Below are 26,424 nucleotides of genomic sequence, written 5' to 3'. Positions count from 1 at the left end.
ATGCGAACTCAATAAATAAATAATTGAACTGCTTATACTATGTTTCGAGATGACGAGATAGATGCTTCACCGAGTAATCTAAAAGCAGCATTACTTTATCCTGAGATTGAAGTAGCTACAAGCGGACATCGGAACAACTGCTGATAGCATCGCACAATAATTCGGCGATACCGTATACTTCTCCAAGAAAGTCAGAGCTAATTTAATGCCCAGTCCAGAATGCGGAAGCTTAGATCATGTCAGAATCTACAACGAGTGAAAACTTTAGAATGAAAAAACTCAAGAAGAATAAGCAATTATAAAGTTGATCTTCAGCAAACTTCTGATGCGATTGTGTATTGGTAGCTGCGTGAGGTGCAAAATTTGATCTGATCAATCGCCTCACCTCACAATATAGCATCGAAGCCGCTCTATTTAAAGCTCCCAAGCTCTGTACTGATATTATGCTTTTAGGTGGAACCTCCACTTAGAGAGAATAACCATTTAAACAAGACGAAGCCTATGATTAATATCTGCATTAGAATTTGGTCGAAAGAGACTGAAACCACTGCTCATCATCAGCTCACATTGTGTTGCAGCCTAATCTTAGTACTACAGTCATCGATTGATATCAATAGAACTTGCGTGAGCTGCACTAGGGGCATTACCAACAGAAGAGAGCCTCTAGGGAAGCTGTCCAGCAGCTGTAAGCAGCCGAATAGTTAGAGAAGTATCCTTATCTTTATAAGAATCCATATTACAAAGAGTACAAAGAATCAAAATTCCTCGACCCGATAGCATAAGCCACAATATAGCTGATTGGTCCGGCACGCAACAAATTCGAGGATAAAAATTCAACTTAACTAAAGCTCATAAACGGTCTTGAGGTCTTTTTCTGGTTTCATTCTCTCTTAAGGGAGAATGGACAGAAGTACTACTTATCGTTTGAGTGTCATCATCAGCTTACTTTCGAAAGCATAACCTCATTCCGTGTGGAGCTGCAATTGTATAGCAGCAAATTAATGGTAACATTGTGCTCAAAGCTTGGAGTTGGAGGAGGACTATTAATTATAAAGTTGTATTCTCTTACCTCAAGCTACTCGTGAGTTTCTAGAGAATCCTCCTAAGCATAAGTTTAGATGATACAAGTTCTATAGCAAGTCATTCTGAACACAATGAGATCGCATTGCTAAGAGTCAAAAACTCTGAAGAGAATCTGCCAGAAGACTTTCAAGCGATCTAGTAATTCAAGCTACTTTATCGTCTGATCAGCATTGTGAAGATAGGAAAGCAAGATCAGTTTCAGACCATAAGGTTTGAAAAATGTTGCTAGACCTTCAAAAAGTACCTTACGGAGCTGCTTTATGGTGTGTATCAGCAAGCAAGCTAGCACACAGCAAGCACACTGCAGCTCAGGGGTAGACAGGTTCAAGGCAGTTACTCAAGCAATATTGACTTCTTCCAGTTACATTCTCACACAAAAACAAGTTTTATATCGTTTTTCGAGGGAGAATGGACGGAATGGCTACTTACTATCTGAGCACCATCAAGTTTACGCTTAGTGGTTGCAAATTTTGGCAAAGGAAGTGGATGAAGGTACCTTCAAAGCCACCTTACATGCTATAATCAGGGGGGTATCCAGCAGCTAAGGAGCGAAAGAGCTGTTGCAAGGTTTAGAATCAATCACAATTGGCATGGAAAAGTTCTCGTGCATACTAGAATCATAACAGGGCAAGACGGCCTGCTCGATTCCTAGAAGTGAATAAACTCTGCCGCCCTTCTACGATCAGCTGCAGTAGCAAAAGGTGATTAGTAAGGCCTGCAGACCCGGAAGCTTGCAGCTACAGCTTATTGGTAAAGTGGCTTGGCAGATTGTAATGCTAGTTGTGTTCTATTAAAATAAAGGAAATTTCCCCTACCAAAACAAACTCTGACAAGCTCTTTCTACAAGAATTTATACCTCTTGCAAGAAACATTTTCTACTGAATATAGAGTATATTTGTTTTGATAAAATGTCAAAGCGATACTTGACCCCCTAGGATGTCATGATCGTAAGTACAAAGGAAGTAAACGCTCCTGCTCTGCTACGATCGACAGAAGTAGTCTGCTCTAAGAGTTTTCCTGCCAGCCAGCATAACGTCTCAGTGCACAAAGTCCAGCTTTGCAGCAGTAAGCTTCCACCTGGTTTACACAAAATTTTAAGTAATTGTCGGTGGAGAGGATAAAAGCATAAAGGAATTTGCAATGTTCAGAAAAGTGATTAGGAGACAATAAGCCTGAAGCTAAGTTCATCTGCGCAACAGGTATCGCCCGTTTTAAGGGAGATCACCTATACCATGGCTAAGCATTGATCACAAGAGGATCAGAATGCAAGTGCTCCAGGGAATACTAGTTTAGCTGGAGTCTCTGCTAAGATATTTTTTGAAGAAAGTACAGCCGGACTAATCATCAATAGCAATGCAAACTGGAACGCAACCTGAACAAGCTTAGACTGAATCAGCAAATTTATGAGCAGCATATAGTTCAGAGAAAGGAACAAATAAAAAAATTAAAAAAATCTCAAGAAGAGCAGCAGCTCAATTGATCAGCAAATCCTCAACATAGCATACAAGACTTCGAGAAGAAGATACAAGAACAGGAAGCATCTTAGGCACCTCGAGAACGCTCAAAGAAATCATCAACAATGACAAGTAAGTCTGCAGTATATCAAGCTCTGATGAAATGAATAATACACACTTAAATCAAGGGGAAAGCAATCGGAGCCCAACAAAGAGGGGGAATAGTCAGAGTGTTCAGCAGAAAATTCAAAATCTCCTCGAAGCAACAAGATTTTTTCAGCAGTAAAATCAGAGTTTCTTGTGGAATAGACAGAAGTTTCAATCCGAAAATCAGAATTTTTTAGCATGGCAAGCAGATTTCTTCCAAATTTTCAGCGTGGTGGCAAGCTTCTTTCGAAGAAAATTTAGAATTTCTACAATGCATCAATATTCCTCACCAAGAAAATCAGAATATTCAGCGGGTTCAGTTAGAAGAATGAAGATTTTCCAGCAATATAATCATAATTTTCAGCAAGAAAATTAAGGTTTCAGTGAGAAAAATCAAGATTTTCCAGTAGGGAATTCAAAACTACCAGTTAGGAAATCAGAACTCTCAATAGAATATCAATATATTCAAAGGAGAGGTAAGAATTTTCAACCAGATGGTAAGCTTCCTCGAAAGAAAATTCAGGTTTTTTGCAGTGCAGCAAGATTTGTAAGCAAAAGAAATTAGAAATTTCATAGTAAGATTACTCAGAAGAAAAATCAACATTCTCACAAAATCTAAGCAGTAGCACTCAGTTTTTTCAACAGGAAAATAAGAATTTCAGCAAGGTAGAAAGCTTCTCCGAAGACAATTCAAGATTTTGGCAAAGCAGCAAGGTTTCTCAACAAGAGTAATCAGATTTTTCACCAAATCAGTTAGGGTTTCAGCAAGAAAATCGAGTTTTCCAGCAGAAATCAGAATTTTTTCAGCAAGCAGGATATTCCGATGCTTTAGCAAGAAAGTAAAATTCTCATCGAAGCAGTTAAGATATTTCAGTAGAAAAATCAAAATCTCACCATAGTAACTTGGTGTCTCAGAAAATCTTCAACAAGCCAATTAGACTTTTCAGCAAAAACTAAAGTTTTCAGCAAGGTAGCCTAAATTTTCCCAGTATGCCAAGAAATCTAACTCCAAGGAAGAACCGCTGCTGCAAATTTTCCCAGATAGCAAGAAGAGAGTAATGCAACTCCAAGCTGCTGCGAATAATCAATCTCCTTTAAGTCTTAGAACCGCTGTAGCATCTCTAAGACTTGGGGGCTAGATGTAGGGGGGCAACTCTACAGTGCTTCATCTTCTAGGGGTTTTGTTATGTGGAATGACTCTCTCCGAGTCATATGACTCATATCACTAACAAATTCGGTTCTTACAACAATCGATTCTGCTCCAAAACACTGCTTCTACTCCAAAAAAGAACAACTTAAGCTATACAAAACTGCTTCTTCCCTTAAAAGTTCCTTCAAAGAGGAGCTCATTGACTTCTCTATAAATTATTTACACTAATGCTCTTTTATGCCAAATATTTGTGCATAACAGATATAAAGGATTACTGGGTGACATAGTGCAGAAAAGAGCACCAAGTCAAGTGACAATTGATATGGAACCCTACACATCAAAGTGAGAAACATGATATCAATTCTTACTCATCAAAGTGGGGATCCAAAGAATTTCCAGCTCAATATGAGGCTAAAAATGAAGAAAGCATCCAAGACTTGGTCTTAATCAAGTCCAGCATGAGCATGTCAAAATTCAGCCAAAACATGGTCTTAACCAGGTCACACTAAAAGCAGCAGCCAAGACCTGGTCTTAACTAGGTCCAGCTGAGAGATTGAAGTCTACAACAAGCAGCAACAATTCCTCACTGTTCTTGCTTCTGTAAAGGGGACGATAAGAATATTCTAGAGCTGACAATAGTGTCGTGTCGTGTTGTGTCAATTCATACCCATGTTTTAAATAAACCCAATTTTTCGTGTCTGGGTCATGTCTTGTTTGTTTCGTCAGCTCTAGTTCAAAGTTCGCTCCCTAAACTAAGTGCAAGCAGGAGGATAGCTGTTCGGGCACACATCGCAGAGAATCAGTGAGGGGTGCCAAGGATCTCTTAGGTACTTCTCTTTGACACTCTTGTAGGCAAAAAGGATAGAGTTGAATGGCACTAAGGCATAGGGGTGTTCGCGGTGCGGTTTGGATCATAAACCGCACCAAACCGCAAAAGTGCGGTTTGTAATTTTTTCAAACTGCACCAAACCGCACCACAAAATGCGGTTTGGTGCGGTGCGGTTTAACCGTATTTTATTAAAATTGTAATTATTTTAAAAACAAAACTTTTATTTTATAATTATTAGTTTATAATTCAAATATTAAACTCTTTTAATTAATCTTTAATTAACTAATAGTTAAAGATTAGCTCATATAATTTTAGTTCTTTTATATAATTTTAATGAAAATATAGTACAAAATCGCAAACCGCATTAAAGTGCGATTTGCGGTGCGGTTTGGTCTCAATATTTTTTGAAACCGCACCAAACCGCAAACCGCATTTTGGTCATTTTTAAAAACCGCACCGTAAATTTCAAACCCGCAAACCGCACCAAACCGCAAAATTGCGGTTTGGATTGCGGTTTGGTGCGGTCTAAACCGCACTCTGTACAGCCCTACTAAGGCACTCTTAGTTCTGCTCCACTTGATTCCTCAGCATGTCAGCCAAAACAAGCTGAAGGAAGACCATTGCATAAGCCCTTACATAAATTAAGTAAGAAGCACAAGCAAAAGGTCACAACCAAAACAAGCTGAAAGAAGACCATTGCATAAGCCCTTACATAAAATTAAGCAAGGAGCATAAGCAATAAGTAACAGCCAAAACAAAATTCCTCAAAAAAATTTCAGCATTAAGCTTGTAATTTTTTAGCATGCAGTGGGGAGTGATCAAAATTCCTCGCTCAAGCTCAGCTCGTAAGTTTTCAGCATGCAGCGGGGAGTGATCAAATAAATATTCCTAGCCTAAGCTCAGCTAGAAAATTTTCAGCATTCAGCGAGGAGTGATAAAAATTCCTCGCCTAAGATCAGCTCGTAATCTTTCAGCATTCAGCGTGGAGTGATCAAAATTCCTCGCCTAAATTAAGCTCATAATTTTTTTAGCATTCAGCGGGGAGTGATCAAAATTCCTTGCCTAAGCTCAGCTCATAATTTTTTTTAGCATTCAGCGGGGAGTGATCTCGCCTAAGCTCATCTCGTAATTTTTCAGCATTCAACGGGGAATAATCAAAATTCCTCGCTCAAGCTCAAATCGTAATTTTTCAGCCTGCAATAGGGAGTAATAAAAATTTCTCGCTCAAGTTCAGCTCGTAAATTTTCAGCATTCAATAGGAAGTGATAAAAATTTCTTGCTCAAGTTCAACTCGTAATTTTTTAGCATTCAGCAAGAGTGATAAAAATTCCTCGCCTAAGTTCAGCTCGTAATTTTTCAGAGTGTAGCAAGGAGTGATCGAAATCCTTGCTCAAGCTCATAATTTCTCAAACTTTAGCGGGAGTAATCAAAATTCCTTGATCAAGCTCATAATTTCTCAAACTTCAACGGGAGTAATCGAAATTCCTTGCCCAAGCCCATAATTTCTCAAACTTCAGCGGGAGTAATCGAAATTTTTCGCTTAAGCTTGTAATTACTTAAAACTTCAGTGAGAGTAATCAAAGCTGCTTGATTCAGCCCGTAACTTCTCGGTTTTCATCAGGAGTAACAGAAATTCCTCACTTAAGCTCATAATTACAGTTCTTTGCGTAAACAACAACAACTTTATCATTTGGCAACACATCTCTCTAAGTCTTAGAACCGCAGAGGCATTCCTAAGACTTAGGGGGCTAGTTGTAGGGAGGACCTCAATCAGACGACCTATTGAGTAATTACCGATAAGGTTACAACCTCGAAGAGCTGCCATGAGTAAGCTCATACCACCACTTGGGGGGCTAGTTATACGGGATAGCTCGTGCTAAGCTATTCCTTCGCTTCCGGCCTCACTCAAGGGTTGAATGACGACCAAGAGAATTGGCATGAGTCACCTCATACCATCTCTAGGGGGATAGTTGTGACTATCTTTCGCTCTTAGCCCCTCTAGGGATGGCACACCTCGAGTACCATTTTGAGCCTGTTGAGTGGGCTCCAGGCTCCCGGCTGCCAGCTCGACCAAGGTGAGTTAGCTCCCGGCTCGACCAGGGTAAGTCGGCTCCAGGCTGCCAGCTCGACCATGGTAAGCCGGCTCCAGGCTCCCGACTGCCAGCCCGAGAGAGTAAGTCAGCCTTGGCTGACCACTGAAATGAGGGTTATCATACACTTTATATACCCCCACATATGCCACATAAAGGGGGTTGGTCGATCTCTCTCTCTCTCTCTCTCTCTCTCTCTCTCTCTAAGCATATTAAGCTTTATATTCTCTCAAAAGGCAAACACTTACTTAGCCATCGGAGGGGGGTTCCTCCAGTGGTGTTCTCTCTCTTGTAGGTCCTCCATTGGTGTTGACGGAGTTTTCGGCGGTTCAGCCTGAGATCCCTGCGGGCACCCCGAGACCCAACAGGCAGCTCGAGACTCTAGCAGCGCAGTCAGTGGTTCGGATATTCCCATTGGAGTACACCCGAAACAAGCTTCTTTTATGTAATTTCAATTCATAATCACTTATAACTATGTAATTATGAGATGGTTTGAGAAAGAATAAGTTCATAAGTTAAGAAATAAAGAAAATAGGCATATTAGAAGCTATTTTGGCTTGAAATGGCTTTATTTTGATGATATGACCCCATAAACTTATAAAATGACTTCTTTTATGTGATTTCAAGTCATAATCACTTAAAACTATGTAATTATGAAATGGTTTGAGAAATAATGAGTTTGAAAGTTAAGATTTGAAGAAAATAGGCATGTTAGAAGCAATTTTGGCTTTAAATGGCTTTATTTTGATGATATGACCCCCATAAACTTAGAAATTAACATCTTTTATGTCATTTCAAGTCATATTCACTTATAACTATGTAATTATGAGATGGTTTGAGAAAGAATAAGTTCATAAGTTAAGAAATGAAGAAATTAGGCATATTATACGCCATTTTAGCTTTAAATGGCTTTATTTTGATGATATGACCCCATAAACTTAGAAAATGATTTCTTTTATGTGATTTCAAGTCATAATCACTTATATGTTTATTTGCTTTACTTGTAACTTATGTTTTTAGTAAATTGTTTAAACTATATATTATTGTATAATATATTTCTTGTAGGAGACCTACCAATAGAAGAAGGTTGAAGAAGCTACCACTCAAGAGATTAAAAAGAGTCCTAATGAGTTGTATTGGGAGACTGTAGGTGGTCGCGACAATTAAGTACATGTCCATACTGCATAAACCAAAGCTATGCTAAACAATTGTCGGGGTACCTTGGCTTGCTCCTCCACTACCTGTCCCTGGGTCTCGACGTTGAGGCTGAAAGGTGGAACATGTGTCGTTGTTGCCGAATCGACTCATGAACTCATTCCACCTCTCCTTGGCTCTCCTTTCCATTTTGGCCACTTCAGCTTGAATTCGGGTTTGCATCTCGACTTCCATTTCACTCCGAAGTTCACTCCGAATTTCACTTTGGAGTTCACTCCGGATTTCACTACGAAGAGCCTCCACCCTATGCTCCATCTGATCCTGCTCCTGAAAAAACAACGAATGGTGTGTACTGCTGTGAAGACCTAGAAACTCGACCCATCCGGTTGCCATAGTACAGCTCTGCACTTTGGCCAAGTCCCCTCACCCGACCCTTCTTGTTGCGACCACCTACAGTCTCCCAATACAACTCATCAGGACTCTTTTTAATCCCTTGAGTGGTAGCTTCTTCAATCTTCTTCTACTGGTAGGTCTACTACAAGAAATATATTATACAATAATGTATAGTTTAAACAATTTACTAAAAACATAAGTTACAAGTAAAGAAAATAAACATATAAGTGATTATGACTTGAAATGACATAAAAGAAGTCATTTTCAAAGTTTTTGGGTTCATTTCATCAAAATAAAGCCATTTCAAACAAAAATGGCTTCTAACGTACCCATTTTCTTCATTTTTTTACTTATGAACTCATTCTTTCTCAAACCATTTCATAATTACAAGTTATAAGTGATTATGACTTGAAATCACATAAAAGAAGTCATTTTTTTAAGTTTTTGGATTCATTTCATCAAAATAAAGCCATTTCAAGCAAAAATGGCTTCTAACATGCCTATTTTCTTCATTTCTTAATTTATGAACTCATTCTTTCTCAAACCATTTCATAATTACATCGTTATAAGTGATTATGACTTGAAATGACATAAAAGAAGTCATTTTCTAAGTTTTTGGGATCATTTCATCAAAATAAAGCCATTTCAAGCAAAAATGGCTTCTAACGTACCTATTTTCTTCATTTCTTAACTTATGAACTCATTCTTTCTCATATCATTTCATAATTACATATTTATAAGTGATTATGACTTGAAATGACATAAAAGAAGCTAATTTCTAAGGGTTCGTTTGGCATCGTTGTGGTTTTCTATTTTTTGGTTTTTTGTTTTTTAAAAGTGTATTATATATGTCACATAATGAATCAAAAAATATATAGACTTATTAAAATCATGATAATTCTGAAAACTGACAACAGAAAAGTGGAAACATTTTTTTCTTGTTTCCTTTTTTGGTGTTTGGTTTTCAAAAAAACAGAAAACTGAAAACCAAAAATGATGTCAAACAAGCCCTAAGTTTTTGGGTTCATTTCATCAAAATGAAGCCATTTCAAGCCAAAATGACTTCTAACATGCCTATTTCTTCATTTCTTAACTTATGAACTAATTCTTTCTCAAGTCATTTCATAATTACATAGTTATAGGTGATTATGAATTGAAATGACAAAAAAGAAGCTAATTTGTAGGTTTATAGGGTCAAATCATAAAAATAAAGCCATTTAAAGCCAAAATGGCCAATAATATGCTTTTATCCATACAAAGCCTTTTTATTACCCGCTGTAGTCCAACCAGACAACATACCGTAAGCAGGGAAGTCACTAACGGTCCAAAGGATGGCTGCTCGAAGATTAAAATTTTGTTTCCTCGAAAAGTCATGAATATTTATGCCAACTTCCCATAATTGTTTCAACTCTTCTACCAATGGGTGCATATACACATCCAAGTTACACTTAGGGTTCTTAGGACCAGGAACGAGCAACGAAAGAAACATGAATTGTCTTTTCATACACATTAAGGGAGGCAAGTTATAAGAGGTTAAAATGACACGCCAACAAGTATATTGTCCCCCAAACTTACCATGAGGAGCAAAACCATCTGTACACAAGCCAAGTCGAACATTACGAGGCTCATTAGAAAATTCTGGAAAGCAATTGTCGAGGTGTTTCCATGCTTCACTATCACTAGGGTGCGCCATTGTGCCTTGAACTCGAGGATTTTTCGAATGCCACGTCATTTCCTCCGATATGTTCTTGGATTCATAGAGCCTTTGCAATCTCGGTGTGATCGGAAAATAAATTAATACATTCTAAGGCACTAAGCTACCTTTAGAACTCTTCTTGTATCGGTCGCTACTACACACCCTACATGTAGATAGCTGAACATCATCCTTCCAAAACAACATACATCCTTTCGGGCATGCATGAATCTTTTCATGAGGCAACTCCAACCCCTTCACAATCTTCTTCACCTCATAGAATGTGTCGGTCATATGGTTGTTGTTAGGAATCGTCTCATTGACCAAAGAAGCAAACCCATCAACATATCTATGGGGAAAATTATACTCGCACTTAAGACTAGTAATTCGGGCAACCATCTTTAACACAGACAATGAACTCCTTTCGTATAATGGTTGTTCGGAAGCCTTTAACAAATCCAGGAAATGCTTAACTTGTGCATTAGGCTCCTCCTCTAAATGCCCTTGATCTTCATTATGACCAAAAGCATCGAAAACCATTTCACGATATTCATTTGACGGTCCTTCAGGAACTTCCGAAAACCCTTCCCCATGACACATCCACTCATAGTAATTAGGTACAAAACTCTTGCGATACAAATGAATCTTAACCATTTCCGCATCCCAAAGCCGTTTGTTCTTACATTTAAAACATGGAGACCTAACTTCATTCGGGTTGCTGCTCTCGGGATGATCTTCCACGTATTTAAGGAATTCATCTACCCCTTTCACAAATTCCAGACCAACCTTCCTTTCATACATCTAGCTACGTTCTGTTCGTTTCATGATTACAACTTCTACACAACTCACGAATATGTATAATCACATTAGTCACAACGTGTATTGAATATTCATTATCCATCAAAATGTTATAAATATGCAAATAAGATTGTAAATGATGTCCAAAGGTCCTTATCACTCCAACCTAACCCATCCTTGGACATTTAATCTCACTAGCGAATGTATGCCTGGTTTTCAATTCTATGAAAAATCTGGCAGCATTTCCCTTAAGTTCTCCAAGTACACGATGTAGGCTATTAGATAACCCGTCATATGTACCCAGAGAACATTGTAAAGAAATGACAAGCCAGGATATTCCCTAGAATCAATAACAAGGCATACATTCACCACCTAAGTGAGAATAAACGTCCAAGGACAGTCCCAACCGGGGACTATTCAATACATTCTCCTAATGAGTATGCCTTGAAGTGGTATCTAGGCAAATGATTATGCAAATGATTCATTCAAATATATATAAAGTAATTATAACACGCTCATTTAAATATATGTCAAGCAAATTAAATAACACAACCATTATAAAGTAAAGAACACTCATAATTAAATTATAATAATCATTATAAGTAAACCTATATAAACTATCATATATAAACAATTAGTATTCAGAATTAAATTGATATAAACAATTATTAATCATTACATTAAACATTATATAAAACAAATATTTTTTACTAAATTAACTAACATACATTATATTAAACTAAACAAAACTAACATACATTATATTAAACTAAACAAAACTAACATACATTATTAAATTATAATAAATTAGGGAAAAATTAGAAAATAACACCCAAAATTGTCACAATTTTGATTATAACACCACATAAAAATAAACTTTGTTTATAACACCACAAAAAAAAAAAAACCAAAAAATTGGTTTCACCACCACTTAACTTTGTCATCCAAGAAAACCGTTAAGTGGGTCCCACACAGGACACGTGTCAATCAACTATTGGCTTAAAAAAAAAAATTAAAACCCTATAACCCTAACCCAGCCACCACCCCCACCACTCCACGGTCGCCGTCAACCCTACCCTACCACGGTCGTCAACCCAACCCAGCCCATCGCCATCTCCCCGACCTGAAACCGTCGCCGAATCACCCAGGCCCAACCAAACCAGCCAGCCCCTATTGTTGTCTCCCCGAGGTACATCGTCGAGCCACCCAAACCAGCCAACCGCCGTCGCCGAGCTCCTCCCTAACCAAAGTCGTTGCCGAACCAGGCCACACCAGCACACGCGTACCTAAACCCACAAACCGCCCTACTCCTATCACCCTCACCTAAAACCAAATCGGGGCTGGTTTCGTGGGTATGGTTTGGCTGATTTCGACAAATCAACAGTCTAGGGTGGCTGGCTGGCTGGTTTTGTGGGTTGAGGGTAGTCGGTTAGGATTGGGTGATGGCGATGGGGGCTGGGTTAGGGTAGCGACGGTGGAAATCGGCACCACCGATGGTGGCTGGGTAATTTTAGAGGTTTTCCTTTTTAAAAAAAAATTAAAAAATTTTTTCAAAATCCAATAAATAATTGACACGTGTACAATGTGGGACCCACTAACGATTTTTTGGATGAAAAAGTTAAGTGGTGGTGAAATCAAAATTTTGGGTTTTTTGTGGTGTTATAATTAAAGTTTTAAAATTTGTGGTGTTATAATCAAAATTGTGACAATTTTTTGGTGTTATTTTCTAATTTTTCCTAAATTAAACTAAACTAACATACATTATTATAATAAACTAAACAAATGTAAACTAACATATCATGCCGTACAATATTATAATAAAATATCAACCTAAACTAACATATCATGTCATACATTATTATACTAAACCAAACAAAATTAACATGTCATGTCTTACATTATTATTAAAAACCAAACCAAACTAAACTAACATATCAACCATTATTATTTATTATAATAAAGTAAAGCAGACTAAACTAACATAAAATAAATACTTGAATAAACTAACATATATCTAAGTCACTAACGTGCCAAGTATAAACTAAACTAAGAATTTTAGAAATTATAATGTCACTAACCTCTAGATCTGCACTTTTTATTGAGATTCAAAGCAAGGAAAAGATACAGGTCCTACAAATAATAACAATTAAACCTTATTTAGGGTGTAAAATGTCAATTTTTATTTTAAAAAAATGAAAAAAAAAAAAAAGAAATAAAATAAACACTTACCGGCGGCAGAACGCCGGGAGGATGAAGGTGGTGGTGGTTCTGATCGAAGCAAGGAAGGAGTGTGGAGGACCCTGAAAAAAAGGGGTGGTGGTGGTTAAGGTTTAAACAAACAATAAAAATTAAAACAGATATTTTAAAAAAAAAAAACTCATCGGCGGCTGCCGTCATTTTGGAATGCCGCCGACGGGAAACACGTGTGACAGGCGGCTACTACAAGCCGGTGGTGGCTGTTCACACCGACCGGTGGTTAGTGGTGGCGTTTTTAAATTTTTTTTTTTTAAAAAAAAAAAAAGAAAAACAAAACAAAACTTACCGGCAGGGAGAACTACGGGAGGGCTGGCGACGGTGGGATGCGGTGGCGGCTGGCGATGCTGGGCTCCAGTGGCGGCGGGAACTTCTCTTCCTCTTTCTCTCTCTTTCTCCCTTGCTTTCTTTCTCTCTTTTCCCCCTTTTTCTGTTTCTGTCGTGAAAAACAAGGGTTGGGTGCTTTTTTTTCCGAAATTTTCCGACGGAAAATATTTCGGTCAGAAAATGTAGTTCCGACGGAATTTTCCATTGTAAAATTATTTGCAACGGAATATTCCGTCGGAAACTACATTTTCAGACTGAAATATATTCCGTCGGTAATTCTGCGAGGGAATTTCCGTAGCAAATTAATATTTCCAACCGATTTTTACGACACACTTACTTCCGTCGTTGAATTTAAATTTTGTGACAAAAATCAAGTCCGTCAGCATAATTCCGTGAGAAACAGGCCTTTTTCTAGTAGTGTAGGGTCGGGTTTGGTTTTAATGTCATTGAGCTGTGGGTTGTTTAAGGGCGGGGGAATGGGTGGAGGGGTGTCGTTCAGGGGAGGGGGAAGGATGGGGAGGTCGATCGGCGTCGAGGGTAGGGAGGGGGAGGGGCGGTGACGAGGGTGGGTAGGGGGTGGGGGCTGGGCAAGGAGTGGGCAAGGAGAGGGTGGCAGGTGGGCTAGGTGGCGGATTTTTTAGTTTTTTTTTATTTTAACTTTGTTTTTTAATTACTTAGGTTTTTTTAAAAAAAAAAATTTTAAAAAAAATTGTCAAATGACATTGTGACACGTGTCACTAGTAACCTGTTTTACAATTATTAACCGGTTTTGTTTCATTTTGGCAAATATATGAGAATGGTGGTGTTATTTTGGAATAATCGAAAGGTGGTGCTATTATTGGAAGACCGCCAAAAAGTGGTGTTATTTTTGGCAAATTTTCCAAATAAAAATATAAAACATAGGCTTTAGAACAAAGGATAAAATTTAGAATATAAGAAAAAAAATTAAATTTAGAACATAGGCTTTTTAAAACACTGGAAAAAACTTAGAACATATAAAATATTTAGAACATAAGAATAAGTTAGAACATAGGAAAAAAAATTTAAAACATAAGCTTAAAATTAAATTTAGAACATAAGCTGAAAATTAAAAAAAAAATTAGAGCATAAGAAATAATTTAGAACATAAGCAGAAAAAATTTTGAAAATAGGAAAAACTTTAGAACATAAGCACAAAAAGTTTAAAACATAAGAAAAAGTTTAGAACATAAGGTGTTCTGATCTTATACAGTATCTATGTTCTAGTATATATGCAAAAAAAAAAAATATACATAAGATATGTAGTTTAGTATAAGGTATTAGGTTTAGAACATAAAGTATATAATTTAGAACATAAAATATAGAGTTTATGTTCTAAAATTTTCAACCTATATTCTAAATTTTTAAAAAATTTCTCTCATGTTCTAAACTATCTTTCCTATGTTCTAAATTTTTTTTTTCTATGTTATATAACATTTCCTATATTCTATTTTTTTTTCTTATGTTCTAAATTTTTTTCTACCTATGTTATAATATTTTAATCCTATGTTTTCTAAATATTTTTTATCAATGTTTTAATTTTTTTTACCTTTTTTCTATGTTCTAAATTTTTTTTTTTCTATGTTCTAAACTTTAATGTTGTGTTCTAATTTTTTTTTCTATATTCTAAATTTTTTTTTTGTGTATGTTATAAATTTTTCCTATATTCTAATTTCTAAATCTATATTCAGAGCCTATGTTCTTTTTTTTTCCATATGTTCTAAATTATTTCCTATAATCTAAATTATTACATTATGCTCTAAATTAGGCTATAAGGAAAAATAATTATTAGGTTTATTTTTGAAGTTTTTTTTTAATTATTTATAAATGTAACCTGTGTAGGAGTCGAACCTACCTCCTCTATGCATTTGTATAGTGCTCTACCACTTGAGCTAATAGGTTTTAGCCGTTTGATATTGATCACCATCCCTCCCATAAAACTATAGAAGGGGGGAAAACAAGAAACGCAAATGCCCCCATTACTACTACAACACATAACTCACATATTACCCACACATGCTCAAAAATTAGTGAAATTACCCAACACAACTACTAGGTAGTACGTGATTACATCAGTCAAATGAAGGAAAATATAGTTGAATTTTCTGTTCATCCATTTTATAAACTATGATGCAAATTTATCTAATACAAAAGTGTTAACTTTATTTCTTACCATAATACTCTTATTTTCACATCAAAAGTGACTAATTAAATCTGCATAGCTAACAATAAATTCTTCAATATTTGCAATCTAATATGAACTCTAATAATGAACTATCGAAACCAAAAGTTCCTTTATATGTTTCAAAGGTAAACTTGATAAGAATGAAAATATTGAAAATCCCTCACAACAGTTAAAAGTCGAACAAAATGGCAGTACAAAATCAAATAACATTGCAGTACAAAAATATTGAAATTGGGGAAAAAATCAAATAACATTGCAGTTGAAAATTCGAGCCCTAAAGTAGCTGGAATTAAACTGTTGATGCAATTTCGAACAATCAAACATAATTGATGTGATTTCGTAACAAAAATTACGGAAAAAAAAAATTACATAATAGCTCAAAAAATCGCTTGAGCAAGCATACCTTTTACCGAATTGCAAGATAATTGATTAGAATCGCTGAAAATTTCTTTCAAATTGCTCTAATAATGGAGGAATTTGGAAGTTTGAGGAGATATGAAATGATGAGAGAGAAAATCATGACAGCTTTTTCTTTTTGTGAGAGGAGAGAGAAAATTATGGTTTATATGATTTTATGAAGTACAATATTATCTTAATACGAGTACTTGATTTCTTTTAAAATCTTGACCATTTAATTCAACTAGGGTGTACCCGTGCAAAATGCAGGACACAGGATATATAAGAAAAAAAATATATTTAAAATAAGAAAAATTAATTTTGATATTGTTATTTAGACTTGAACTGTAATGGTCGATTTTGGACTGACCGGTTTTGTTGAACTCAGCTATGTTGTACTGAGTATTAATAATCGTATTAATAATGTGCTGACACCTGCTGTGCTATGCTGAAATATGATATTCTATGTTTTGCTTAGAATCTCAAAAAAAGGATCCTACTCTTTTATGTCGGTGGCCACGCAATGCTATTATGGGGTTTACTTTTTCAAAGTTATAGAGGTTACCCGTTCAGTGTTATAGGGGTTACTCATGTTATTCGGTTAGTGTCATATGGGTTAGTGTCTTGCTCTAGGAGTTACATTCTTTGTTCTGTTGTAAGTAGTTATTCGATGAGATTAGTTGCACAAAAACGTGTTGTACATTTTTTTTGTTTTAGATGATTAAAGAAGTGGAAAATGTTTGGAGGGTAGTCCCTACAAAAATGCATACTTCCTCCGTTCTTTTTTACTTGACCCACTTTGACTTTTACACTATTCACCACCCCTCATTTGACCGTGTTTTGTGAATAATATGCAAGGAAAAACATATATATATTGGATCATTTTGAATTCGTCTCAATAAGTAGTATCATAATATATAACTTTTATATTTTTTAATTATGGAGAATTAAAGTTATTAACCATTAAAGTTTTGCATTGGCAAGCGTGATAAAAGAAACAGGTTAAGTAAAAAAGAACAGAGGAAGTATAATTGAAGGGTTGGGGATTTAAGTACTATAGTGAATTGTTGATAAAAGAATTGTATACTCGTGCTAATGTATGACATATATATATACTATTGTACCAAAGTGAAATGTTAGTAGTAGGGCCTGTTCTCATTGACTGAACTCAGCTGAACTGAACTGAACTGAATTGAGCTGAACTAAACTGAACTGAACTGAGTTGAACTGAACTGAACTAAACTGAACTGAACTGAACTGAAATGAATATTTTATAAGATAAGGAAATTAGGAGCTGAACTGAAATAAACTGAGCTGAACTAAACTGAAACGTAAGAGAACATGCCCGTAGTCCCTTGAAAAAAAAACAAAAAGAAAAACCAAAAGGAAATAGTGAATGGGTAGTTATTGATTTTTTAAAAAAAAATGATAAAAAAAAATAAAAAATAAAGTAGTGGGATGGATAGTTATTTTTTTCTTAAAAAAAATGCATGAGAGTTGAGCATTTGGGTTTTGGAGCACTCTCATCAAACGACTCTGTAATTATAATATAGATATAATCCTACGGATGAGATTGGTTCTTATATAACTTTTAGGCAGACCACGAGACAGTGACACTTGATCAATTTGTTTAGAATTCTATTTTCGATCAAATTTGGATAGATTTAGATAGACTTCATGGGATAAAAAAAATAGTTTAGAATTCTATTTTCGATCAAATTTGGATAGAATTTTAGGATAAATTTGTTTATTTAGAGTTTTATTTTCGATAAAATACCAATATTTTAGATGTAAAATTTATACAAATTCTTAAATGGACCTGGTTCATACTAATTTATTACGAACCACCAACATTAGAGACAATATGATTGTTTTATTAAATAAAAAAAAAAGTTACTATACTAAAAGAAAGGTTATTATGTTGAAATAAAGTTAATGTGACATTATAAAAGCTATAAGAGGTTAATTTTTTTAATGAAATTTTTAATATAATGGTCAATATAATACTACCTCCGTTACAGGTTATGTGCAATGATTTGACATAAAACAGAGAGGAAAAATGTCTAACCGTTGCACATAACCTGTAACAGAGGTAGTATGAACAATAATGATCACTATGTTAAAATTAGGTCACTATTCAACATAATGTAGTACTTTAAATTCATACTGTAATAACATTAAAAGTCACACGAGTTTTAAAAAAGGTTACTATATTAAAATTAGGGGTCACTATGTTGAATATAATGTTAGTTACGTGTGTATAAACCTTAGGTCCACACAAGATTTTTTGTAAAATTGAATAATAATTTTATTCAAAAAATATTTTAGATTATAATTCTAAAAAATTATTATATAAATTTGTTTATAATATCATATTTTTTTTGGAGCGATAGAAGTAGCTCAAAACGTGTGTGTATATATATATATATATATATATATATATATATATATATATATATATATATATATATATATATATATATATAAAGTAGTATGAGATTTTTCATTTGGTATCATTGTACTTTTAGGTTTTTCAATTTGATATCCAATTTATTTTTAATATTTTACCATAATTTGGACTAATTCTTTACCATAACATCTCATTAAATAAAACATTAGTGTAGGACACTTGTGGTCCTGTTTTTCTAATTTATACGGCAAAATTAATCCTTAAAGGTCATGTTGGACTTAATGATTTTGATGATGACACAACCTCACCTACTTACAAACTAATAAGAGCTTGATTGTTTGAGTGTGTGATCAATTGCAATGACTGGGAAAACTAAGTGTCTTGTAGGGCTGTTCAATTTCGGATATCCGATCCAAAAATTCGGATCGGAGAAATTGCGATCCGAATCCGATCCAAAATTTTCGGATATCCGGATTTTCGGATTGGATAGTCGGATATTCGGATCGAATAGTCGGGTTTTCGGATCGGGTAGTTAAAATTTTTAAACAAAATCCGATCCGTATCCGATCCGAAAATCCGAAATTTTTTCGGATATCCGATCCGAAATATCCGAAACCTTAAAAACCGCATCGGATATCCGAAATTTCGGATTGGATCATCGGATTTTCGGATCGGATATTTCGGACCAGATATTTTTTAACACCCCTAGTGTCTTGTGAAGATACCATGAGAAACAGGAAAGCCTGAAGCAAAGCTATCCAAAAAGAAGAGTTCCTTTGCAGGAACTGGTGCTTCAGAAATGAAGTGTTGAGAAAAGAAGATTCCCCTCAGCTTCAGAGTAGATGCTTCACCAGAAAAGAGAAGTTCCCCTTGAGGAATAGAATTGGAAGCCTCCGAGTAGAAGCTTCATCAGAGAACATGAAGACTAAATATATATTTATATTTTAGGATTTATGTAAGTATAAGAATTAAGTTACATACAAAATAACTGTGTGGAATTGGTCTTAGAAGATAAAATAGTGCAAGCATGTTTTTAGGAAAGTAGTTGGTTTTAATGTTTACCTTTTCTTAACTAAAAAGGATTTTATTTTTATTTTGATTTTTGAAATATCTTTTCATTAAATAAAATCTGAGTTTAAGTTTTCCTAAACTTGCGGCCTACTCCCCATGATCTTCTTCGTATCATGGTCAGACTTATTGAGGAGTTCATGTCCCTTGAGTTGAGGAACATGATCTTCTTAGTGGGTTGGAATAGTGGCATAATGGAGTTGCTACACAAAGAGGTTTTTCCAATGCGTTTATTGTTCTATAAATAGTTTTTGATCTCAATTGGAAAAACTCGCCCTTGCTCAAATAAGTTTTAGCTTTTGCTTTCTTTAATCGAGTTAAGAGTCCAATTCCACATTAGTGAAATATAGTGTTCTTATGTTCTTATACTAGAATTATTTCTTTCGAGTTGTATTTTAGGGAATGGAGAAGTTTGAGTGAAATTCTGTTTGTGAGAAAGTGAAGTGAGAAAGAGAAGAGAGATAGAGAAGAGAAAGAGAAAAGAAGAGTGACAAGTTGGGTGACTTGTTCCTTGGGGCTTGGAGTTCATTGAGGAACTTGAAGTTAAAGTCTTTAGTTTGTAATAGGTCCATTTGCCCTATTCTAGTGAAGATCCGTTTTCTAAAATCCCAAGTGGTCGTGGTTTTTCTCCTTGTTTAGAGCCAAGGAGTTTTCCGCGTAAAAATCTCTCTTGCACTTTTAGAGCCTGTTCTCATACGTTTATTTTCAGTTCAGATCAATTTTGTTCAGCTTCTAATTTCCTTCTCTTATAAAATATTCATTTCAGTTCAGTTCAGCTGATTTCAGTCTATTAGAAAAGACCCTTAATTCCTTTAGCTATCTTTCTGTCCCTTTAGTTTACTTAATTTTAATTCCGCAAAAAGTTTGACAAAAACGGTCATACTACGGGCCTGTTCTCCTAGACTGAACTGAGCTGAACTGAACTGAACTAAAATGAATAACTAATAAGAGAAGGAAATTAGGAGTTGAACTGAATTGAACTAAACTAAACTAAAATGAATATTTAATAAGATAAGGAAATTAGGAGTTGAACTGAACTGAACTAAAATGAATATTTAATAAGAGAAGGAAATTAGGAGCTGAACTGAAAATAAACGTATGAGAACAGGCTCTACAATTCAACCCCCCTTCTTGTAGTATTTATTGAAACAACAGGTCATAATGCGCTTGTAAAAAATAAAAAAGTCATAATGAGCCCTAAAACTTTAATAAGACTTCTTATAGCGCAAAACAAATCGAAATATGTATATTGAGACATTATTCTTCCATGTAAACTGAGACCTTATTTTATTTTATTTTATTTTATTTTTTTTTTATAAATTTTGGCTCAAATTTGAATCTTGAGGGCTTAAACATCTCTTTAAAATTTTAATTGAGCAATTTCATGGCACCCAAATGGAATAATACAAAACAAATTTATTATGTTAGAAAAAAATTAACAATATAGAAGCTAAGTATCATGTGGAAACCAAAAGGAAAATGGGTATCAAATGCAGAAGCCTAAAGTACAATGGTACCACACTACCACATAGAAAATGAGGGAATACGAGTTTAACACTATTCATAATTAAAGTAGCTGAGTAAGACCAATATTTTTTTAAAGATATGTACAAAACTGTAGATATAATTAGAGTTTCACAAACGTGTAATATATAGTTTTTGGCACAATGCTTAACTTAGGAAAATATATGTTCTGGTAGGTCAAATATAAGGTTATTATTGTGTCTATAGATTTAATGAGTGTGACGGGTAAATAAAACATGTATATATTAGATTGATTGTAGCTACTGATGCGGATGGTATGATAAGAAAATTTTAGTTTTTTCTCAACGGGAGATATAAATATATTAGTCCACTTCTTATATAGCTATGTGGAGTATTATTCAATTATTTTTCAATTAATAAAATAACATTATAAAAAATTAAAAGAAAGTCAAATAACATAAAATACTATTCAAATAACGTTCCTTTAATTTTTTTTTATTGACCATTAGTACAAGTCCTTTAATAGTAAATGAATTACCTTTGTTTTTATTTTTATTTTTCCTACGGGTTTAATAATTTGATTAAATTATATTCTGTACATCGCACGGGCACTATGCTAGTTCATAATTAAAGTAGCTGAGTAAGACCAATATTTTTAAAACTTGTAAAATAATCACGTATACAATAAATATAGTACCAGTTGGTTGTCAGTGTAGTGATGATTGAGACTACACTTGGTAGGGAGGGCCGCATGTTTGATCCCTCGCAACAACAATTGAAATTAGACTGAAACCTAATTATCCAAAACTGATCCCTGAATTCGGTTAGCCCAAAGGTTGAACCGTTTGAAACACAAAAAAAATATAGTACATTTGTTATTAATTTGTTTCCAATTGAACAAAAGTTACCCCGACCCTAAATGAATTAAAAATTACTTTAATATAAAGGATAGTGACCATAGTATAAAGATAAACAAATGTAATCTATGCTTTACCATTATCTATATGCATTAAAATCATATTTGATTTAAAGTTATTCAAAAATAAATAAAATTTACAATAAAATGGCAAAAAGTTGCAATTCAATATGCAATAATTTGATAAAACGGAAATACAAATATACATATATATATATATATATATATATATATATATATATATATATATATATATATATATATATATATATATATATATATAGTTCTAGATAAGAATACATATGTAGTTTGGTTTTTATATCAACAACTAATGCCAATAAAAGCACGTCCACCACCAAAAATTCAAAATATATACATTAAAAAAAAAAAAAAACGTACTCCACTTTTTTTTTTTTTTTTGTTTTAAAAAATAACCTTCTTTACAATTAATCAATTATTTTGTTAGAGAAATTAAAATAGTAATAATCAAACATCCTATTATTTGGTACCACACGCTTATTAAAATTCCAACAATGATTGTAATTGACATTTAATTTGAGCATTTAAAAATGGGAATTTTTTTTATAAAAAATAATGCTCTTCTATAAAAAAAAATTTACTATTTTTTTTCTTCAATTTATTATATGCTGATTTGTTCATCACTTTGTACAAAACACTTTAAACTATATTGTTAGAATTTTAAAAATTCTTTAAATACTTTTGTAAAAAAAATTACCATTAAAATTATAAAAAAATATTTTGAAAATACCTTACAAAAATAAATAAAAAGTTTGTGTTATAAATTTATAGCGCCTAAAGTCTATTATTTAATTTAATTTGCTATAATGCTTTGTTTTTTTAAAAAAACAACTTTAATATGATGCACTTCAATAATCATATGATATAAACAACATGATCAATTCGAGTTGTAACTTACAAATTACAAAGTATATATGATATAAATAACGACGAGGAATAGAAATGTACTTTGTATATTTTGATGGACTTCCGGCTCCCTTCTCATATAAAATAGAGATGATAGAGACAAACACAAATGGTCAAAATTTAATTCACACAATTTTATAGGGTGATGCGAGATTGATGCAAATGTCAAAATACATGCCTTTTAAATTTTCTATTTTTCATTTTTTTTTTTCAAAAATGATATCCTAGTTTTTTTTTTCCAATTAAGCCTATTTACAACAATATTTCAATTTATCTATTAAGACTTGGTTGAAAGAGTTATTTAAACTATTACACACATTATTAATATTTCTGTTTTAAGGACTGATTGGATGTTGCTGTAGTGATGATTAAGACTACACTTGGTAAGGAGGAGTTGTATGTTATCCCACGCAGGTAAATAAGAAGTTAGGATAAATTTGTTTAAATGAAACCTCAAATCTTATTCCACGCACACACACGCACTGTCTATATGCATTAAAATTAAAACCATATACTACGTGTTTGATTTAAGGGTCATCAAAAATAAGTGAAATCTACCCAAAATGGCAAAAAGTTACCATTCAGTATATAATAATTTGATAAATCGGACAACTAACGCCTATAAATGCTTGCCCTTCATAAAAATATAAATATTAAAAAAAATAATAATAACCTTCTAAAAAGATAAAATAATTTTTTTTTTTTTAGAAAAAAATAAAAGAGTAATAACCAAACATCCTATTCTTCAGTACACAAAATAGTATGATGAGTGAGCCAAGTCAAAAGATTCACTAAATAAATTCCTAAAATCACTAAAATATCCCATGTATTTCTGTTTCAGCTTCATTCTTATAAATTAACACTCTTAGTCTCCCATCACCTAAAAATCATTCAACTCATAAAAAACCTACATCCGAAAAATCATATTAGTAGAGAGAATTTAAAAACTAGAATATGGAAAACACTAAGAGTGAGGACCTTAGCGGTTGGCTTCCAATTACGGCGAATCGTAAAGGGAATTGGTGGTTCGCTGCCATTCATAATGTCATTGATGGTTGGTGCTGGTATTCTCGGTTTACCTTATGGTTTGAAATGATTGAAATGATTGAAATGCATGAGATTGTGCCAGGAAAGAGGTTTGATAGATATCACGAATTGGGGCAATATGCATTTGGGGAGAAACTCGGACTATGGGTTATTGTTCCACAACAACTTATGGTTCAAGTTGGATGTGATATCGTTTTTATGCTAACGGGAGGGAGTTCACTTATGAAATTCTATAATATTGTTTATCCGAGTGGACAACCGGTCAAGCTTCCTTACTTTATCATGATGTATGCGTCCGTTCAATTCTTCTTGTCTAATTTACCAGACTTCAACTCCATTGCTGGTGTCTCTTTCGCTGCGGCTATTATGTCTTTGATGTATGTTTTTACATCCTTTAATATCGTTACGAATTCATCATTAATTATAATATATATTGTTGGTGTGAGTTTGTATGATACAAATTACTTTTTTTTTTGGAAGGATGATACAAATTACCTTTTAAGTCTTCAAATTAACTAATTTTTGAATTATGTTTTGAAATTAGAGGAGTTGTGGCTTTAAATACACCAAATCCGTATTAAAATTAACTTTTTGTGAAATCATGTTTGAAATCAACCCAACACTTTTTAGATTTGTGTTGCTATTAAACCTTCCAAAAATATATAAGAGTTGGAGATATTTCATTTGCACTAGACTAATTAATGATAGAATGATATATACATGAACATAATTTTCTTTTATTAAATAGTTTTTTGAAAAATTAGTTAGAATAAATTGTATAGTAATTTGAAATTTCTTGAAATCTATTTAAAATTCTACCTTTGTAACTAATTTTTTTTGTTTTGTTTTTTTTTTTTTTTTTTTTTTTTGTAAATTCAGTTATTCAGCAATCGCTTGGATAGCTTCATTGATAAAAGGAGTACAACCCGACATAAGTTATGGGAATAGATATAACACTGATGCGGGTCAAATATTTGGTTTTTTAAGTGGATTGGGAACTGTTGCATTTGCCTTTTCTGGGCATAATATAGTGCTAGAGATTCAAGCGACAATGCCTTCCACTACGGAAAAACCATCTAAAATAGACATGTGGAAAGGTTCTTTTATCGCTTATATAGTTGTGGCATTATGTGATTTTCCAGTGGCTATTTTTGGTTATCTAGTGTTTGGAAGCCATGTTGAGGATAATGTTATGATCTCTTTTGAGAAGCCTGGTTGGCTTATTGCTGCTGCCAATTTGTTTGTTGTGATACATGTTATTGGGAGCTATCAAGTAAGTTTTTTTTTTAATAATTTTTTGCAATTATTCATATGGATCGCAAGTTTTATATGGATTATAAGAAGTAATAAATTTTCCACTATATTATATTAGGTTTTCGCAATGCCAGTTTTTGACATGCTCGAATCATTTTTGGTGTTGAAAATGAAATGCAAACCCAGTAGTGCGCTTCGTGTTGTGACTCGTACTACATATGTCGGTAAGTTGATTTTATAAAATAATGAATTAATTATATAATTTTGTTTACGTTTAATTATTATAATATATATAATATGTCTAATCTATATATGCAGGAATTACCATGTTTATTGCTATAGCATTTCCATTCTTTGGCTCCCTTTTAGGAGTTTTAGGAGGAGTTGCTTTTGCACCAACCTCATTTTATGTGAGTACCAAATATTTACTCCACATTTTCATTTTATATTAATAATAGAAGAATAAAACTGTCTAGTGTTAATAAAATTTTATTTAATTTGCAGATTCCTTGTATAATATGGCTAATAATATGCAAACCAAAGAGATACAGTTTATCATGGTTTCTCAATTGGGTAAGTATTTAACTTTACATTTTATTTAACCTATTTTGTTTTTTTAACAATTTCAAATTCACTATTGAATTTATGATTTTTTTTATATATTGCAGACTTTCATCATATTTGGCGTGATGTTGACTATTTTAGCTCCTATAGGAGCTACGAGAGACATAATTGTTCAATGTCATACGTATAAATTCTTCTCTTGATCACTAGTTATTAGGGGTGATGGGACGATCATAGTTTTTTTTAATTAGGTTTTCAATTAATTTAAAAGTAGATCTTGTTGAGACTCTAGTGTAATAGACAGACGTTATGTATCCTCAATTAATGAAGAATGATGTACTATTAGGATTTTCGAGCATAATTAGAGCACCTAAATTATTCTATTATATTCTTGATTATTCCCAATGTGTGGAGGATGATGCCTCAGATCATATTTGTCATATTGGTGAATTGCTCTCACTTATTGCCAAATACTTAATATATTTGAAAATGGTGATTTAAAAAAATACTAAATTTTTTTAGAGATATTGCTTATATTTCTTTTAATTTCAAGTAATCATTAAAACTCATAAACGCTATTACTCTGTTTAATATTAGATCTTAAAATTTTAAGACTCATCCATGTGAAAAGGCAAGTAAATTTTTATTTAGAGACAGAATGAGTAATAGAGTACCGACTTATATATTGAACACCATATAGACTTCCACTAGTAGAAAAAACGCATTAGGCAGCGGTTCAAACCCGGTCTAAGGCACCGGTTTGA

At 33.7% G+C, this 26,424-nt stretch overlaps 1 protein-coding gene and 1 long non-coding RNA gene across 5 annotated transcripts; one reads left to right on the top strand and one right to left on the bottom strand.

Annotated features, from left to right (window-relative positions):
• Positions 1–256: 256 nt before the first annotated feature.
• Positions 257–16,169, bottom strand: LOC110720094. Of its 4 annotated transcripts, none has more exons than XR_002511264.1 (5): positions 13,335–13,947; positions 13,022–13,092; positions 12,871–12,922; positions 1,070–2,455; positions 257–977 (listed from the first exon to the last, which is right to left on the bottom strand). It is a non-coding gene; the product is annotated as an uncharacterized LOC110720094 (long non-coding RNA). The 4 variants fall into 4 exon arrangements; XR_002511266.1 differs by lacking the exon at positions 257–977 and adding an exon at positions 15,979–16,169 and having other exon boundaries at positions 1,880–2,455; positions 13,335–13,481; XR_002511270.1 differs by lacking the exon at positions 257–977 and having other exon boundaries at positions 1,880–2,160; positions 2,309–2,455; positions 13,335–13,937.
• A 7,580-nt stretch (positions 16,170–23,749) lies between these two features.
• Positions 23,750–25,548, top strand: LOC110734449 (lysine histidine transporter 2-like). Its single transcript, XM_021914638.1, has 4 exons — positions 23,750–24,219; positions 24,722–25,115; positions 25,215–25,320; positions 25,415–25,548. Exons 1-4 carry the CDS (start codon positions 23,750–23,752, stop codon positions 25,546–25,548), a joined length of 1,104 nt encoding a protein of 367 aa, XP_021770330.1.
• The last annotated feature ends 876 nt before the right edge of the window (positions 25,549–26,424 follow it).

Source organism: Chenopodium quinoa, unplaced genomic scaffold, assembly GCF_001683475.1.
Source record: "Chenopodium quinoa cultivar QQ74 unplaced genomic scaffold, ASM168347v1, whole genome shotgun sequence".
NCBI classification, from domain to species: Eukaryota; Viridiplantae; Streptophyta; class Magnoliopsida; order Caryophyllales; family Amaranthaceae; genus Chenopodium; species Chenopodium quinoa.
The sequence above is the reverse complement of the archived record's forward strand: the minus strand, read 5'-3'. Positions and strand labels throughout refer to the sequence as shown.

Bases quoted from the DNA above. Each gene is read 5' to 3' on its own strand.
- LOC110734449 (XM_021914638.1), top strand. From the start codon at position 23,750: ATGGAAAACACTAAGAGTGAGGACCTTAGCGGTTGGCTTCCAATTACG. The intron at 24,220-24,721 runs GTATGTTTTTAC...TTGTAAATTCAG, and splicing joins GCGGCTATTATGTCTTTGAT to TTATTCAGCAATCGCTTGGA. The intron at 25,116-25,214 runs GTAAGTTTTTTT...ATATTATATTAG, and splicing joins ATGTTATTGGGAGCTATCAA to GTTTTCGCAATGCCAGTTTT.